This window comes from Salmo trutta, chromosome 29 (genome assembly GCF_901001165.1).
Source record: "Salmo trutta chromosome 29, fSalTru1.1, whole genome shotgun sequence".
NCBI classification, from domain to species: domain Eukaryota; kingdom Metazoa; phylum Chordata; class Actinopteri; order Salmoniformes; family Salmonidae; genus Salmo; species Salmo trutta.
Window position 1 is genome coordinate 40,345,621 of NC_042985.1, and position 19,970 is coordinate 40,365,590.

The 19,970-nt window shown below is 42.6% G+C and overlaps 1 protein-coding gene across 1 annotated transcript in view; it reads right to left on the reverse strand.

Moving 5' to 3' along the window:
* The window catches only part of LOC115167609 (protein kinase C-binding protein NELL1-like), a 500,899-nt gene that overhangs the window by 457,689 nt on the left and 23,240 nt on the right, over positions 1 to 19,970 (reverse strand). The window contains exon 3 of the mRNA XM_029722201.1: positions 14,028 to 14,178. Within this exon, the coding sequence (XP_029578061.1) occupies positions 14,028 to 14,178 (151 nt within the window). The remainder of the gene's footprint in view (positions 1 to 14,027; positions 14,179 to 19,970) is intronic.

The window sequence follows — 19,970 nt, forward strand, 5'->3', positions numbered from 1 at the left end:
CAATCAGAGACTTACACCTGAGAACGAAAGACAAGGCCATCCGAAGAGGGCCCAACACAGGAAGACCTTCAACACATAAATACAACATTACATTACTTCTAACCCAAAGGAACGGCAGTTCGGTGCAAGGTATTAGGGCTAAACTAAGTGTAGTATACAAACGTATCCAAGTGTTGCTTCTCTTTCTCTCTCTTTAAATCTCATGCTGTCGTGGTCCACTAGGGACCCGTTGTCATCGTATTAAGTTTCTAATCAATAACCTATACCATATATTTTTTTATTTTATTGTTACCTTTATTTAACAAGGCAAGTCAGTTAAGAACAAATTCTTATTTTCAATGACGGCCTAGGAACAGTGGGTTAACTGCCTTGTTCAGGGGCAGAACGACAGATTTTTACCTTGTCAGCTCGGGGATTTGATCTTGCAACCTTTACTTACTAGTCCAACGCTCTAACCACTAGGCTACCCTGCCTTGTGTGTGTGTGTGTGTATGTGTATGTGTATGTGTGTGTGTGTATATATATTTATATATATCTTATGTTATCATTTAGCTTGTTAGTAAATAAATAATCAATTCAATTTGTGTGGTACGGAATGATCAGTGAGATCCGGGTTTGTGCAGATTTACGAAGTCTACTACGTTCAGATTGAGACTGATATGAGGAAATGATTAACTTCTATGGGCTAGATGGGACGCTAGCGGGACACAACCAGTGAAATTTCAGGGCGGAAAATTCAAAAACAACAAAATGTCATAATTCAACTTTATCAAACATACGACTATTTTACACCATTTTAAAGATACACTTCTCGTTAATCTAACCACATTGTCAGATTTCAAAAAGGCTTTACAGCGAAAGCAAAACATTAGTTTATGTTAGGAGAGTACATAGACAAAAATAATCACACAGCCATTTTCCAAGCAAGGACATGTGTCAATAAAACCCAAAACACAGCGAAATGAAGCACTAACCTTTGACGATCTTCATCAGATGACACTCCTAGGACATCATGTTACACAATACATGTATATTTTGTTCGATAAAGTTCATATTTATATCCAAAAACAGCATTTTACATTGGCACGGGATATTCAGAAAATGTATTCCCACCAAAACGTACGGTAAATGTGCACATCAATTTACAAAAAATACTCATCATAAACGTTGACAAAATACATAACAATTATTTTAAGAATTATACATAGACTACTCCTGGATGCAACCGCTGTGTCAGATTTTAAAATAGCTTTACGGAGAAAGCACATTTTTCAATATTCTGAGTACATAGCTCAGCCATCACACCCGCCAAGTTCGGGGCAACCTAAACTCAGAATAAGTATTAGAAATATTGTATTACCTTTGCTGAACTTCGTCAGAATGCACTCCCAGGACTGCTACTTCAACAATAAATGTTGTTTTTGTTCCAAATAATCCATATTTATGTCCAAATACCTCTGTTTTGTTCGTGCATACAGATCACTTATCCAAAGGCATAACGCGCGAGCGCAGAACGAGAGACGAAAAGTCAAAATGTTCCATTACCGTACTTAGAAGCATGTCAAACGCTGTTTAAAATCAATCTTTATGGTATTTTTAACGTAAAATTATGATAATATTCCAACCGGACAAAAGCATTTTCATTCAAGAAGAAAAAGAAGGAGGGGCGCGCTCGCGGGAACGCGCATATCCAATCCCTTTGTTGCCAGGCAGACCACTCAGTAACTGAGCTCCTATACTCTGCCCAGTGACAGGAAAATGCTCAAACCACTTTCCGAAGGCGTTAGACAGCCAATGGAAGCCTTAGGAAGTGCAATGTCACCCCACAGACACCTGAGCTTCGATAGAGAATCAAAAGAAGAACTACAATTCTCAGACTTTCACCTCCTGCTTGGATTTCTCTCAGGTTTTTGCCTGCCATATGAGTTATACTCACAGACACCATTCAAACAGTTTTAGAAACTTCAGAGTGTTTTCTATACAAATCTACTAATAATATGCATATTCTAGTTCCTGGGCCAGAGTAGTAACCTGTTTAAATTGGGTACGTTTTTCATCCGGCCGTGAAAATACTGCCCCCTAGTCCAGACAGGTTAATTAGTGACTTATGATATCTATATATTCGGGAGACGGTAACTTATTAAATAACTTTTCCTGTGGTGCCCCAAATTCCTAATGAGTTAATTGTTGCAAGATTAATATAATTGAGTATCAATTAAACATAGTTAGTTGATAAAATAAATAACAGTCAGCAGATTAACCTCTCTAGGGGGTGTGGGACCTGGCCAACATCCAGTGAAATTGCAGAGCGCCAAATTCAAAAACAGAAATACTCATTATAAAAATTCATGAAACATACAAGTGTTATACATTGGTTTAAAGATTAACTTCTTGTTAATCCAACCACCATGTCAGATTTCAAAAAGACTTTACGGCGACAGCAAATCATGCGATTATCTGAGAACAGCGCCCAGCAGACAAACCATTACAAACAGTAACCAGCCAAGTAGAAGAGTAACAAAAGTCAGAAATAGCGATAGAATTAATCACTTACCTTTGATCATATTCATATGGTTACACTCTGAAGACTCCATGTTACACGATAAATGTTAGTTTTGTTCAATAAAGTCCCTCTTTATATTCAAAAACCTCCGTTTTGTTGTTGCGTTTTGTTCAGTAATCCATTGGAACAAAGCGCGTTCACAACAGACAGACGAAAAATCTAAAAAGTACCATAAAAGCTCGTAGAAACATGTCAAACGATGTTTATAATCAATCCTCAGGTTGTTTTTGTCATAAATAATCGATCATATTTCAGCCGGACAATAGCTTCATCAATAGAAAAGGAGAAACAAGAAAGGTACGCTCCTGGTCACGAGCTGGACTCATGTCTGGAAATTTCCACTGTCCTTTCATTGAAAGTGGTGTTTCTCCCTCATTTTTCATAGTAAAAGCCTGAAACAATGCCTAACGACTGGCCACATGTAGTGGAAGCCATAGGGATCATGAACTGGGTCATAAGTCTTTGTATGGTGGATAGGCTTTCAATGGAAAAACAGCCATTTCAAAATAATAGCACTTCCTTGATGGATTGTCCTCAGGTTTTCGCCTGCCAAATCAGTTCTGTTATACTCACAGACATTATTCCAACAGTTTTGGAAACTTTAGAGTGTTTTTTATCCAAATCTACCAATTATATGCATATCCTAGCTTCTGGACCTGAGTAGCAGGCAGTTTACTTTGGGCACGCTTTTCATCCAAAATTCCAAATGCTGCCCCCTACCCTAGTGAGGTTAACCAGCATGGCTACCGCAGCATTCTGCAGCAATCCCATCTGGTTTGCGCTTAGTGGGACTATCATTAGTTTTTCAACAGGACAATGACCCAACACACCTCCAGGCTGTGTAAGGGCTATTTGACCAAGAAGTAGAGTGATGGATTGATGCATCACATGACTTGGCCTCCACAATCACCTGACCTCAACCCAATTGAGATGGTTTTGGATGTGTTTGACCGCAGAGTGACGGAAAAGCAGTCAGCAAGTGCTCAGCATATGTTGGAACTCCTTCAAGACTGTTGGAAAAGCATTCCAGGTGAAGCTGGTTGACATAATGCCAAGAGTGTACAAAGCTGATTTGTATAACACTTTTTTTGGTTACTACATGACTCCATATGTGTTATTTCATAGTTTTGATGTATTCACTATAATTCTACAATGTAGAAAATAGTAAAATAAAGAAAAACCCTTGAATGAGTAGGTGTGTCCAACTTTTGACTGGTCCTATATATATATATATATATATATATATATATATATATATATATATATGCAAAAAAATATATGGTGGATTGGAAGTGATGCAGACAATTACATTGATGGTTGCTGCAATCTACTATATCTGCAATATTAAAGCTGATCTACCCTCTAAAAAGAAAAAAAGAAAATGTATCAAAAGAATTAAACAAAATATAAGAGTACAGTGTACATTTTAGGATTATTTTTACCCTCAGCATCAAGGAGGAGATAGCTGTGAGGATGGGTTGACAATTTAGTGTAGGAGGGGTGAGACTGTCCCTAAAATGTACACCATACAGGCACATGAATATACTGTTGGTACTTGTCATCCGGTCGAGTCATTTGCATTGAATGCAAAGTTGAATGCAAACAAAACAGATTACATTTTTACATTCTACTACATATAGTATTTATAGGAAATAAAAAACACTTTCAAATTTTACAGATAGAAATAGTTGACTCAGCCACATTATTTGAAAATACTCAAACGCAAATAAAATAAGACTTAAATATGTACGTTTTTTAACCCAGGTCGGACACGGCAGCACTACTGTAGCTAGTAAAGTTGTGTACAAACTCTAGAATCGCTAACTAAATGTAAACAAATTAAGCTGGCTAGGTAATCACCTTGGCTGTGGAGGAAACAATTAACTTATTCACCATTAATTAGCCACCACAAATATTTATTGTTAGTCAACGCAACGTGTCTCTAAAACTGCAAGTTGTCTCCAGTACTGTTTACTTTTTAACGTTCTATGAGGTCTCCACTTTCCAAGCATATTTGATCAGTTCATACCTGTTGTAATTGCAGCCTCCTGTTCTTGAGATGACTTGGATAAGATACCTGTATAGTTTTGTCACTGGGGCCAGCCGTTGTAACACAAACAAACACACATTAGGAGTTGCAGCCAGCAGTTACTAACACACACAAATTAACACATAAGGCTCTATTTTTGGCTGGCGTTAATTAAGGCGCTATTGTCAAACCCATATTAGTTAGCAATGTTGTCACGTAAAAACTGGCACACTGGCATTTTCCAGCCCTAACGCCATGTATGGCAATTTACCTGTCTTATATCAGCTCATTTGCGCTCAGATGGGCGGGGTGGAAATATATTCCAAGTCGTGCATTCTAAGACCAAGCCAAGTCGAGTCGAGTCAGCATGGTCATTACACAGATGCACCTTGTGCAGGGAACAATAAAAGGCATTAAAAAATATGCAGTTTTGTCACACATCACAATGCCACAGATGTCTCAAGTTTTGAGGGCAGGAACGTCCACCAGAGCTGTTGCCAGATAATTTAATGTTCAATTGCCTATCATAAGCCACCTCAAACATCGTTTTAGAGACTTTGGCAGTACGTCCAACCGGACTTATAACCGCCGACCACATGTATGGTGTTATGCGGCAGGCGGTTTGACGATTGTCAACATTGTGAACAGAGTTCCCCATGGTGTGTCGATGGGGTTATGGTATGGGCAGGCATTAGCTACGTACAACGAACTCAAACTTTATTGATCACAATTTCAATGCACAGTGACGAGATCCTGAGGCCCATTGTCATGCCATTCATCTGCCGCCATCACCTCGTGTCGCAAGGATCTGTACACAATTCCTGGAAGCTGAAAATGTCTCAGTTCTTCCATGGCCTGCATACTCACCAGACATGTCACCCATTGAACATGTTTGGGATGCTTTGAATCAACGTGTATGACAGTGTGTCCCGCCAATATCCAACAACTTGCACACCAATTGAAGAGGAGATGGACAACATTCCACAGGCCACAATCATCAGCCTGATCAACTCTATGTGAAGGAGATGCGTAGCGCTACATGGGGTAAATGGTGGTCACACCAGATACTGACTGGTATTGTAATCCACAAACCTACCTTTTAAGGTATCTGTGACCAACAGATGCATATCTGTATTCCCAGTCATGTGAACTCCATAGATTAGGGCCTAATCATTTTAATTAAATTGGCTGATTTCCTTATAAACTCAGCAAAAAAAGAAACATCCCTTTTTCAGGACCCTGTCTTTCAAAGATATTTGTATTTTTACGAATTAACTTCACAGATCTTCATTGTAAAGGGTTTAAACAGTTTCCCATGCTTGTTCAATGAACCACAACCAATTAATGAACATGCACCTGTGGAATGGTTGTTAAGACACTAACAGCTTACAGACGGTAGGCAATTAAACTCTCTTGGGTAGGGGGCAGTATTTTCACATCTGGATGAAAAGCGTGCCCAAAGTAAACTGCCTGTTACTCAGGCCCAGAAGCTAGGATATGCATATAATTGGTAGATTTGGATATAAAACACTCTAAAGTTTCTAAAACTGTTAAAATAATGTTTGTGAGTATAACAGAACTGATATGGCAGGCGAAACCCTGAGGACAAACCATCCCAAAAAAAGAAAAATTCAGCCTACCACTATTTTCAATGGCTGTCACTTTTATTATAAGGTGAAGTCCTCCCAGATTGCAGTTCCTAGGGCATCCACAAGATGTCAACAGTCTTTAGAAAGAGTTTCAGGCTGGTTTTTGGAAAAATGAGTCAGAAATTGCAGTTTTTCAGTTTCTTTCATTTTGACTGTAGTGTCTCCAAATGCGTGGAAGAGAGCGCGTTCTTTGGTATTTTTCTCCGGGAAAGACAATAACGATTTTCTGACTTGAATTTTTTCATTTATTTACGTATTAGGGTACCTGAGGTTTGTTTATAAATGTTGTTTGACTTCTTTGGAAAAGTTTATTAGTAACGTTTGGGATTCATTTTGTATACATTTTGATGGAGGGAAACTGGGTGGATTATTCACTGAAGTGCGCCAGCTAAACTGAGTTTTTATGGATATAAAGGACATTATCGAACAAAAGGACCATTTGTGATGTATCTGGGACCTTTTGGAGTGCCAACAGAAGAAAATCATCAAAGGTAAGGCATTTATTATATTGCTATTTCTGACTTTTGTGGCGCACCTGCCTGGTTGAAATATGTTTTTCATGCCTTTGTATGTGGGTTGCTGTCCTCAGATAATCGCATAGTGTGCTTTCGCCGTAAAGCCTTTTTGAAATCTGACACAGCGGCTGGATTAACAAGAAATTAAGCTTTAGTTTGATGTATCACACTTGTGATTTTATGAGAGTTAAATATTTATAATTCTGTAGTTTGAATTTCGCGCTCTGCAATTTCACCAGATGTTGGCCAGGTGGGACGCTACCTGCCCATAAGAAGTTAAGGTCACAGTTATGAAAACTTAAGAGGCCTTTCTACTGACTCTGAAAAACACCAAAAGAAAGATGCCCAGGGTCACTGCTCATCTGCGTGAACGTACCTTAGGCATGCTGCAAGGAGGCATGAAGACTGCAATTTATTGCCCTGGCCACATCTGCAATGTCTGTACTGTGAGACGTCTAAGACAGCGCTACAGGGAGACAGGACGGACAGCTGATCGTCCTCGCAGTGGCAGACCACGTGTAACAACACCTGCACAGGATCGGTACATCCGAACATCACACCTGCGGGACAGGTACAGGATGGCAACAACAACTGCCCGGGTTACACCAGGAATGCACAATCCCTTCACCAGTGCTCAGACTGTCCGAAATAGGCTGAGAGAGGCTAGACTGAGGGCTTGTAGGCATGTTGTAAGGCAGGTCCTCACCAGACATCACCGGCAACAACATCGCCTATTGGCACAAACCCACCGTCGCTGGACCAGACAGGACTGGCAAAAAGTGCTCTTCACTGATGAGTTGCAATTTTGTCTCACCAGGGGTGATGGTTGGATTCGCGTTTATCGTTGAAGGAATGAGCGTTACACTGAAGCCTGTACTCTGGAGCGGGATCGATTTGGAGGTGGAGGGTCCGTCATGGTCTGGGGCGGTGTGTCACAGCATCATCAGACTGAGCTTGTGGTCATTGCAGGCAATCTCAACTCTGTGCGATACAGGGGAGACGTCCTCCTCCCTCATGTGGTGCCCTTCCTGCAGGCTCATCCTGACATGACCCTCCAGCATGATAATGCCACCAGCCATAGTGCTCATTCTGTGCTTGATTTCCTGCAAGACAGGAATGTCAGTGTTCTGCCATGGCCAGCGAAGAGCCCGGATCTCAATCCCATTGAGCACATCCGGGACCTGTTGGTTCGGAGGGTGAGGGCTAGGGCCATTCCCCCCAGAAATGTCCGGGAACTTGTAGGTGCCTTGGTGGAAGAGTGGGGTAACATCTCACAGCAAGAACTGGCAAATATGGTGCAGTCCATGAGGAGGAGATGCACTGCAGTATTTAATGTAGCTGTTGGCCACACCAGATACGGACTGTTACTTTTAGATTTTGACCCCCCCTTTGTTCAGGGACACATTATTACATTTATGTTAGTCCCATGTCTGTGGAACTTGTTCAGTTTATGTCTCAGTTGTTGAATCTTATGTTCATACAAATATTTACACATGTTAAGTTTGCTGAAAATAAACGCAGTTGACAGTGAGTTTATGCTGAGTTTATTAACTGTAAATCAGTAAAATCATTGAAATTGTTGCATCTTGCGTTTATATTTTTGTTCAGTATAATCGTAACATGTGAACCTTGTACCAGTTGTAAGGGCATGAAATCATAAGGCAGGTTGATATACTCAGTGTAGATTTTTATACAGGTCACCGCCTTGTCGTCTGTCCCTATCCGAATGGCCTGTGCTACCTGGAACTTGCCTGCCAAGGAAGTCATCTCCATCTGCTTCTCCTCCTCCATCTTGTGGAGGAGTAGATGGAGAACATCAAGAGGTTTGTTCCAATAGTGCTGGTCCCATGTCACAAGTCGTGCAAACCGAAGGCAGCAGCACGCTGCTATATGGACTAGAGTGTCTGCGAGAGGTCCGGAACAGATAGAGATGAAGACTAGCTTCGCCGCCCTGGTGCCTGATCTACCTCCGCCTTCATTGCTGGGTCTGCCTGTATCTGTGACATCTGTGCTGACTCCAACAGCGGCCTCGTCGTCGAGTTTGTCTCCTTTCCCTCTGTCTGGATCTGACGGGGCTCTTCCTGCTGTGGGAAGTCTGGACCTATTGCCGGGAGCTGCAGGCGTACGCTATCCTGCTTCTCGTGGGCCTGTGAAAGGTTCCATGAAATGTGTGAGGGGTAGAATTGGGTGGATTTCTCCATCCCCTTCTCCGGCCGTTGTATTGGGCAGTTCAATGGTGAGAAACGTCTCAGTCCCTGGAGCAAAAATGTTGTGCTATCCAAGAGCACATGTACTTAACTTATCACACCTGGCACAAATTATTGTCTAGTTCTGTTTTTCCCATACTTGTGCCCAGGGGGGAGTAATTCAAAGTCAGGATACAGGGGGTGGCTTGTGAGCCTTGCAGAGGGCCCTGAACTTAAAGATCTCATCCAGGCCTGTCTGTTTGACTCCAAGTACCTTGCTTGCTGTGGTGTTAATTCTTCTCAGCATATTTCTCTGGCTGACATTGGCATTGACAAACCAACAACAAAAACATAAAGTTAAAATACTCTCAATGAAAGATTTGCAAAAGCAAGTCAGTATAGTACAGTGAACATTAAAAGATCACAACTTTTCAAGAAAGTACAGTCTCTGTTGACTCTTTTTGTATATCAGATCTGTACATTTACTCCACTGAAGCTTATTGTCCAAGAGGACACCCATATGTTTGTATTCCCCATCAATCTCAATGTTCTGACCTCTGATAGATGTTGCAGAGGTAGGTGTTGTACGCTTCCTGAAGTCTATGCACATCTCTTTGGTCTTGTTGATATTGAGGACCAAGTGTGATTCGTCACACCACTCTACAAAGTCATTTAGGACCGGGCCATGGTTTTCCTCGTCATCATACAACAGGCGGATCAAGGCAGTGTCATCCGCACACTTAACGAGGTGCCAGGATGGGAACTAGTGCAACTATTAGTGTACAAGATGTACAGGAGTGGGGACACATCCCTGAGGAGAGCCTGTGCTGGTGGTGTGTATCTCTGACACGTGGGGACCTACTTTGACCCGCTGTGACTGATGGCTCAGGAAGTACCATGTTGAGGATAGTAAGAATGACATCATCAACTCCTCTGCTGGGCTGATGAAACCGGGGGTGCCTATGCCAGCTCGTCTGGCTTCCACGCCCTAGCTGGCTGAAGAGGTTTTCTTCAGCCAGCTAGGGCTGAAGAAAAGCGCCCATCCCACGTCAAGCCTCAGCAGGTGGCAAGGGTTTTACACCTCAGCCGGCTCGCCAGGCGTCTACGCCACAGCCGGCTCACCAGGCTCCCACGTTCCAGCGGGGTCATCAGGCTGGCACGCCTCAACCGGATCGTCAGGCTCCTATGCCTCTGCCAGTTCGCCAGACTCCTATGCCTCTGCCGGTTCGTCTGGCTTCTACGCTCCAGCCGGCTGGTCCAGCGCCCATGCCTTGGCCGGCCCGTCATGCTCGTCCAGGTGGGATGCCGTGTGGCGCCCCTAGAGGGGGGGGGGGGGGGGGGTACTGGCACGCCTGCTCCTGCTCTCCCTCCCTGGTGCTCGAGGGCACCAGGCTGCCCTGCATTGCGCACTCCTGCCACCATCATTATGCACACCTGCTTCCCTCGTCACACGCATCAGCGATTCATTACACTCACCTGGACTCAATCACCCGTGTTATTACCTCCCCTATATCTGTCTGTTCCAACGCTCTGTTCCCAGCTTCTGCATTAACCTCTTACATCTAGACGTTCCGCTAGCGGAACACCTGCTCCAATATCCAATGATAGGCGTGGCGCGAAAAACAAAGTCCTCGAAAATCCGAAAACTTCCATTTTTCAAACATATGACTATTTTACACCATTTTAAAGACAAGACTCTCCTTTATCTAACCACACTGTCCGATTTCAAAAAGGCTTTACAGCAAAAGCAAAACATTAGATTATGTCAGCAGAGTACCCAGCCAGAAATAATCACACACCCATTTTTCAAGCTAGCATATAATGTCACAAAAAACAAAACCACAGCTAAATACAGCACTAACCTTTGATGATCTTCATCAGATGACACTCCTAGGACATTATGTTATACAATACATGCATGTTTTGTTCAATCAAGTTCATATTTATATCAAAAAACTGCTTTTTACATTAGCATGTGACGTTCAGAACTAGCATTCCCACCGAACACTTCCGGTGAATTTACTAAATTACTCACGATAAACGTTAACAAAAAACATAACAATTATTTTAAGAATTATAGATACAGAACTCCTTTATGCAATCACGGTGTCCGATTTTAAAATAGCTTTTCGGTGAAAGCACATTTCGCAATATTCTGAGTAGATAGCCCGGCCATCATGGCTAGCTATTTTGACACCCACCAAGTTTGGCACTCACCAAACTCAGATTTACTATAAGAAAAATTGGATTACCTTTGCTGTTCTTCGACAGAATGCACTCCCAGGACTTCTACTTCAATAACAAATGTTGGTTTGGTTCCAAATAATCCATAGTTATATCCAAATAGCGGCGTTTTGTTCGTGCGTTCAAGACACTATCCGAAGGGTAAATAAGGGTGATGCGCCCGGCGCGTTTCGTGACAAAAATCTTCAAAATATTCCATTACCGTACTTCGAAGCATGTCAAACGCTGTTTAAAATCAATTTTAATGCGATTTTTCTCGTAAAAAAATCATAATATTCCGACCGGGAAACCCTGTTTTCGTTCAAAGACAGAAAATAAAAACATGGAGTCTTCTTGTGCTCGCGCGCCCCAGTCTCATTGTTCTCAGATCGACCACTTTCCAAATGCGCTACTGTTTTTCAGCCATCGCCTGCAAAGTCATCATTCAACGTTCTGGCGCCTTCTGAGAGCCTATGGGAGCGTTAGAAAATGTCACGTTACAGCAGAGATCCCCTGTTTTGGATATAGATGATCAAGAAGGCCAAGAAATAGTCAGAGAGGGCGCTTCCTGTTTGGAATCTTCTCAGGTTTTGGCCTGCCAAATGAGTTCCGTTATACTCACAGACACCATTCAAACAGTTTTAGAAACTTTGGAGTTTTTTCTAATTATATGCATATTCTAGTTTCTGGGCAGGAGTAATAATCAGATTAAATCGGGTACGTTTTTTTATCCGGCCGTGAAAATACTGCCCCCTATCCATAACAAGTTAACGTTTGTATGTCATTGTTACCCGGTGCTCACCATGTTCCTGTCCTGTTCCATGTCTGTGCTAAATTAATTGTTCAACTCTTCGTACCTGGGCTTTTGTGTGCCTTACATCCCCAGAACAACTTCAAAACATCAGTCTTTTTAATCCCTTGCCAGGCCACCCTTGAGTTCCCTGAAGAGAGGGTCGTCTCCATCCTTTGCTTGTATGCCTCCTTGTCCACCAGTATCTGTCCCATACAGACTCGGGAGAGGCGAAGGTTGAGAGCCGTGCGTCCTTGGAAACACAACCCAACCAAGGCACACTGCTTCTTGACACAACGCCCACTTAACCCGGAAGCAAGCTGCACCAATGTGTCAGAGGAAACACCTTACACCTGGCGACCGTGTCAGCGTGCGATGCACCTAGCCTGCCACAGGAGTTACTAGTGTGCGATGGGACAGGGACATCCCTGCCGGCCAAACCCTCCCCTAACCCGGATGACGCTGGGTCAATTGTGCGCCGTCCCATGGGTCACCCGGTCACGCCCGGCTGCGACAGAGCCGGACCTCGAACCCAGAATCTCTAGTGACACAGCTAGCAGTGCGATGCAGTGCCTAAGACCACTGCGCCACTCAGGAGGCCCGTAACCCAGCATTTTTTAGAGTGAGGATAAAACGAAATGGAATGGAGCTAAGCACAGTCAAAATCCTAGAGGAAAACCTTCTGACCAGACACTGGGAGAGAAATTCACCTTTCAGCAGGACCATAACCTAAAACACAAGAACAAATCTACACTGGAGTTGTTTACTAAGAAGACAGTGAATGTTCCTGATTGTCTGAGTTACAGTTTTGACTTAAATCTGCTATATGGCAAGACTTAAAAATGTCTGTATAGCAATGAACAACAACTTTGCAGAGCTTGAAGAATTTTGAAAATAATAAAGTGCACATATTGCACAATCCAGGTGTGCAAAACTCTTAGAGACTTACCCAAAAAGACAGACAGTTGTAATTGCTGCCAAATGGTTTCACACATGCACACTCAGCAATACTTTGTGAAAAATATCCTTTCTATGTTATCGTGTTATATTCCAATATATTCTTCTCAAGATAAAATATAGTGAGCTCCAATTTTTGTTGGTGTTTTGGCTCTGTACTCCAGCACTTTGGATTTTAAATGATATAATGACTTTGAGGGTAAAGTGCAGACTGCCAGCTTTAATTTGAGGGTATTGTCTATTTGTGTCCAATAGAAATGAATGGTAAATAATGTATTGTGTCATTTTGGAGACACTTTTATTGTATATAAGAATATAATATGTTTCTAAACACTTCTACGTTAATGTGGATGCTACAATGATTATGGATAATCCTGAATGAATCAAATATCATACCCCCAAGACATGCTAACCTCTCACCATTACAATATGAGGGGAGGTTAGTATTTTTGTGGGGGATGATATTTATGCCTCTGTAACGTTCTCATTCATTGTATCATTTCAAATCCACAGTTTTGGAGTACAGAGCCAAAATAACAACACATTTGTCACTGTCCCAATACTTTTGGAGCTTACTGTATATGTGTGTTGACTGTAATAAGGGCACAACTCACAAACAGACACAAATACACACAAAATACAGAGATAATATACGTTTGTGACTGAAGTTATTTGAAATGGCTGGAGGGGGAATTAAGGTTAAAGCAACATGTCAGTGTGCACTTTGTACAAATGCTGGATTATCAATGACTACATTGTCTGTTCATCCTTCAAGTATGATTTTCCTTCTGTCATTTACCAGTTTAAGCGGGCAACTCATTTTTTCTTTTCAATTCATGCAAGCAGAAAAGCATGCAGTCAGAAAGTTACACATCTCCCACTCCTTTCCCTCCATCACTCACAAAAGCAGAGTAATCTGACATTGATATTTTCAACGGGCTGATCAAATTCGTCTTGCAAATGCTCAATGAATGCTGCAAGAAGTAATCTGTGGGTTCAATTCCAACAGGGGCCATTCAGAGTCACAGCTGGGAAAGTTAGTTGACGATAGTGGTGGCAGATAGAGAAAGTAGCTGCTGAAAAGGCCAGTAATAAAATGATTAAATATGCATTACCTGTGTTCAGATTCATGGATGGAGAAGATGACTCCTGACGTAGATAACTTCTGCTGGATGGAGGCCAGGAAGGTAAATTCACTTTTACTCCTGAAGAGCTCCACCACCTTCTCTGTGATGTGGGCGGGCGCGTGGACTGCTCTCCCCACATCTGGGGAATGAAAGAGAAAGAACGCAATCAGGGAACGGCATGTTCGCCGCTTTCACAGTCGACATCCTGTCTGCCTGCTAAGGTTTAGGCATCAGCTAGCAGGGGAAAAGATGACAGAAAAGTGTCTGCGTCCCAAATGGCAACTTGTTCCCAATGTTGTGCACTACGTTTGACCAGGGCGCATAGGGCCATTTGGGACACACAATGTCTGAGGCACGGCCTGAAACACTGCCGACTTTCACCAAAACAGTACTGTTCACCAATATGATTCTCTTTTTAAATGAATGCCTTCTCTAATGACAAAGAAAGGCATAGCATCGTAAGCATTATTCAATGTAAAGATTAACACTAAAACACACTCAGTATTAAGCAAGAAAAATTATGTCACCCATTTACCTGGATGTGGTCCCAACCCAGAGGTGCGTTCAACACAGCAAATCTTTGAAACATTAGGAGGATATGTCCACTAACAAACTCAAACTCGTTTTGCAAGTACACAAGCAAAATCTCCATCCATGAGGCACGAGACACACAAAACAGGTCATGGACGTGTTCATTAGGGCACATCGTAACGAAATGTTTCAAAGCGTAGTGCAATGGAACACCAAATCGAGGGTTTCTACACTGAACAAAACTATAAACGCAACATGTAAAGTGTTGGTCCCATGTTTCATGAGCTGAAATAAAAGATCCCAGAAATGTTCCATACGCACACAAAGCTTATTTCACTTAAATGTTATGCACAAATTTGTTTACATCCTTGTTAGTGAGCATTTCACCTTTGCCAAGATAATCCATCCACCTGACAGGTGAGGCATATGAAGAAGCTGATTAAACAGCATGATCATTACACAGGTGCAACTTGTGCTGAGGACATTAAAAAGCCACTCATCTGCCACCATCACTTCATTTTTCAGCATGATAATGCATAGCCCCATGTCGCAAGGATCTGTACACAATTCCTGGAAGCTGAAAATGTCCCAGTTCTTCCATGGCCTGCAAACTCACCAGACATGTCACTCATTGAGAATATTTGGGATGCTCTGGATTGACGTGTACGACATCGTGCTCCAGTTCCCGTCAATATCCAGCAACTTCGCACAGCCATTGAAGAGGAGTTGGACAACATTCCACAGGCCACAATCATCAGCCTGATCAAATCTATGCAAAGGAGATGTGTCGTACTGCATGGGGTAAATGCTGATCACACCAGATACCGAATGATATTCTGATCCACGCCCCTACCTTTTTTAAGGTATCTGTTACCAACAGATGCATATCTGTAATCCCAGTCATGTGAAATCCATAGATAAGGGTCTAATGAATTTACTTAAATTGACTGATTTCCTTATATCAACTGTAACGCAGTAAAATATTTGAAATTGTTGCATTTAGTGTTTATATTTTTGTTCAGTATAATTGGACAAGTTCAGATAGTGGCTGCCCCCCATGGCAGGCTTGTAAACCTCTCTCAGTTGGTGCCAGAGTCCTGCCGGTGTGATCCGCATCCACCGTTCCCGCTCCACTCAGCCTCCACGCTATCACTGGCACAGGACCAGGCACTGACTGACCCACATAAACAAATAATACAGTTATATTTAGTGTAGTGTTTTTGCAGACTGTAGTATGCTGTGGTATTTACTATAGTATACTACAAATAAAATCAATTATTATCCATTATTAAAGTGACCAGTGAGTCCATGTACATAGGGCAGCAGCCTCTAAGGCGCAGAGTTGAGTAACCGGGCGGAGGCCGGCTAGTGATGGCTATTTAACAGTCTGATGGCCTTGAGATAGAAGCTGTTTTTCAGTCTCTCGGTCCCAGCTTTGAAGCACCTGTACTGACCTCGCCTTCTGGATGGCAGCGGGGTGAACAGGCCATGGCTCGGGTGGTTGATGTCCTTGATTATTTTTTTGGCATCCCTGTGACATCGGGTGCAGTAGGTGTTCTGGAGGGCAGGCAGTGTGCCCCCGGTGATGCGTTGGGCAGACCGCACCATCCTCTGGAGAGCCCTGCGGTTGCAAGCACTGCAGTTGACGTACCAGGCGGTGATATAGCCTGACAGGATGCTCTCAATTGTGTATCTGTAAACATTTATGAGGGTCTTAGAGGCCAAGCCAAATTTCTTCAGCCTCCTGAGGTTGAAGAGACGCTGTTGCATTTTCTTCACCACACTGTCTGTGTGGGTGGACCATTTCAGAATGTCGGTGATGTGTCCCCCGAGGAACTTGAAGCTTTTCACCTTCTCCACTACTGTCCCGTCGATGTGGATAGGGGCATGCTCTCTCTGCTATTTCCTAAAGTCCACAATCAGCTCCTTCATTTTGTTGACGTTGTTGGAAAGGTTATTTTCCTCGCACCACTCCGCCAGGGCCCTCACCTCCTGCCTCTAGGCTGTCTTGTCATTGTTGGTAATCAGGCCTGCAACTGTTGTGTCATCTGCAAACTTGATGATTGAGTTGGAGACATGCGTGGCCACGCAATCATGGGTGAACAGGGAGTACGTGAGGGGCCTGAGCATGCACCCTTGTGGCCCTGTGTTGATGAACAGCGAAGTGGAGGTGTTGTTTTCTACTTTCACCACCTAGGGGCAGCCGGTCAGGAAGTCCAGGACCCAGTTGCACAGGGTTCAGACCCAGGGCCCCAGGCTTAATGATGAGCGTGGAGGGTACTATGGTGTTGAAGGCTGAGCTATATTCAATGAACAGCATTTTTACATAGGTATTCCTCTCGTCCAGATGGGATAGGGTGTCAGGTAAGGTAGAGGTGATATGATCCTTAACTAGCCCCTCAAAGCACTTCATGATAGATAGTCATTTAGTTCAGTTACCTTTGCTTTCTTGAGTACAGGAACAATGGTGGACATCTTGAAGTAAGTGGGGACAGTAGACTGGGATAGGGAGAAATTGAATATGTCCGTAAACACAGCAGCCAGCTGGTCTGCGCATGCTCTGAGGACACGGGTAGGGATGCTGTCTGGGCCGTCAGCCTTGCGAGGGTTAACACATTTAAATGTCTTACGTCGGCCACGGAGAACGAGAGCCCACAGTTCTTGGGAGCGGGCCACGTCAGTGGCACTATGTTATCTTCAAAGAGGGCAAAGAAGAAGTTTAGCTTGTCCGGGAGCAAGACGTCGGTGTCCACGACGTGGCTGGTTTTCCCTTTGTAATCCATGATTGTCTGTAGACCCTGCCACATATGTCTCGAGTCTGAGCCGTTGAATTGCGACTCCACTTTGTCTCTGTACTGACGTTTTGCCTGTTTGATTGCCTTATGGAGGGAATAAGTACTCTGTTTGTATTCAACCATATTTCCAGTCACCTTGCCACGGTTAAATGTGGTGGTTCGCATGGTTAAATGTGGTGGTTCGCTTTGTTCAAATATCAAATGACACCTTATTCTCTATAGTGCACTCTTTTTAATGCAATTTCTTTTGCCCAGTTTAGCTAAATAGCCTCCTCGTTGGTCAAATTAATGCACTATATATAGGGAATAGGGTGTAATTTGAGACAGATAGTGGCCGTGTCCAAATACCAATATGTGCGTTCTAAATAGTAGGAATATAATAATGTATGCAAAAATTGTTTTATAGTATGTGAAAATCGAGTATGCTTTAAATGCCAGGATGTTATACTCATTTCAACTTTTTATCTAGTAGAATTCACTGCACACTTTTTAGGAAGAAAATTGTCTTTTCTGAGTCACTTGTGTTTGACAACAGCTGATAATCATCTGATAATCAGATAAGGAAACTCGCTGAACATAAATGAACGAATGGTGTGAATCAACACAATTGTGCATTAGATTATCCATTCTCATGACGGGTGTTGATATTTGTGGTCCACTGCATTCGTTTTTACTAAACAGTAGGCTACGTTCTAAATGGTATGTAGTACGATTACTACATAATAGGCCTATGTAGTTTTAGTAAGTAGTAGGCAAGACAGATTTTGGATATGGCCAGTGTGTCCCCCTACATAGTGTCTACTGCTATGGTGCCCTGGTGGAAGGATGAGTCAAGGAGAAGAGAAGGAATCCTGCCAATGTAGTGAGAAACTGGCTGACCGATGGAGTCCCTTCTTTTTAGGCCACTGTCTGAGTCACCACCAACACATACCAATCCAGCTGGCCAGATTCACTTCATAGCAGATAATAATGTATCACTAATTTGAGGCCATATGTATCAAGCGTCTCAGAGGAGTGCTGATTTAGGATCAGTTTAGCCTTTAAGATCACAATGAATAAGATTAAATGGACAGGGGGAGTTGATGCTAAACCAGCTTGATACATACGGCCCCTGGTCCTTTAGTCAATGAATATCTGTGAGACAAGTAAACTAAACAAGGAATCCAACTCTGAGAGGAATGGAGAGTGAGGCAGTGTCAGATTGAATATACTGTAATCCCAAATCCACCACAAATGTCAGCCAGTTTGAACGTGATTGCAAACATTTCATCACATACAATCCTACCTCACGTATTGGTCCCACTACATCTCCCTTAACCCCTTACACTTGTGGGAATTGGCCTAAATGGATAGGGCTAAATTGAAATGTTTCTTACAGAAGAGATATGCAAAAGCATATGCATAACCATGGTAGCAATTAAAAGGGAGCAGTTTGGATTGTGAAAATTATTAGATTAAAGATGACACAAAAATTCACCTGACACAAGACTGAATCCAAACTGATTTTATGTGCATTTTACATCTTGTGTTCTTTTTGCAGCATTTGTTGATAACGAAATCTGAAAATACACTGGATACACTTAGTAACGTGATAAGAATATCTTTGGAAAATGTTCAATGTGCAACATAAGACAACAAAAATATTCAAGGGTTTGAGTGAGAGGCCTAATTAGTGTTTCCAAGTAGCCACACACCTTTCAATACACTTTTATGACTCAAAGAAGAGTCTTCAACTATAAGGTGCTTTTTTGAGCTCTTCGAGCTGTGCCATTGAAGAACTAGAGCAAGCACAATTGTGGTTGTTTTGTTTAGAACACAGCCCTGCTTCCCCGCCTTTACACAATTACTGTTGTTGTTTACGCAATCCCAAAACGGTCCATTGGAAATCACAATCTGGGTCAGGTGGGCATAATTTGAAAGCTTGTTCTATTGCCAACATGTCTAGCTAAATATAAAATATGATCTTACTATGTTAGGCTTTCACAAGGCAATTCACAGAAGCAGATCATAATTTTGGTGAGCATAGAATGGAGTCATGAGTGTATTCAGATGCGTGGTCCGCAGCAAATTGTACTCACAATACAACAAACCTAGGCTAATTCTGTTCAGGACAACCCAGAGTATAACACCACGTCATCTTGTAACTATACATCAAACATCAGTGTCCAAATCTGCCATTTTCAACCTGTATAAGGGTACGTGTAAAGAGCTATGCTGGGCCCTATTATCTACATCCTGCCCTTTGTCTTAACCTCTCTAGGGTAGGGGGCAGTATTTGCACGGCCGGATAAAAAAACGTACCCGATTTAATCTGGTTATTACAACTGCCCAGAAACTAGAATATGCTTATATTTATTGGCTTTGGATAGAAAACACCCTAAAGTTTCTAAAACTGTTTGAATGGTGTCTGTGAGTATAACAGAACTCATATGGCAGGCAAAAACCTGAGAAGATTCCTTTCAGGAAGCGCCCTCTCTGACCATTTCTTGGGCTTCTACACTCTCTTTATTGAAAACTGAGGATTTCTGCTGTAACGTGACACTTCCTACGGCTCCCATAGGCTCTCAGAAGGCGGCAAAACGCTGAATGATGTCTTTGCAGGCCC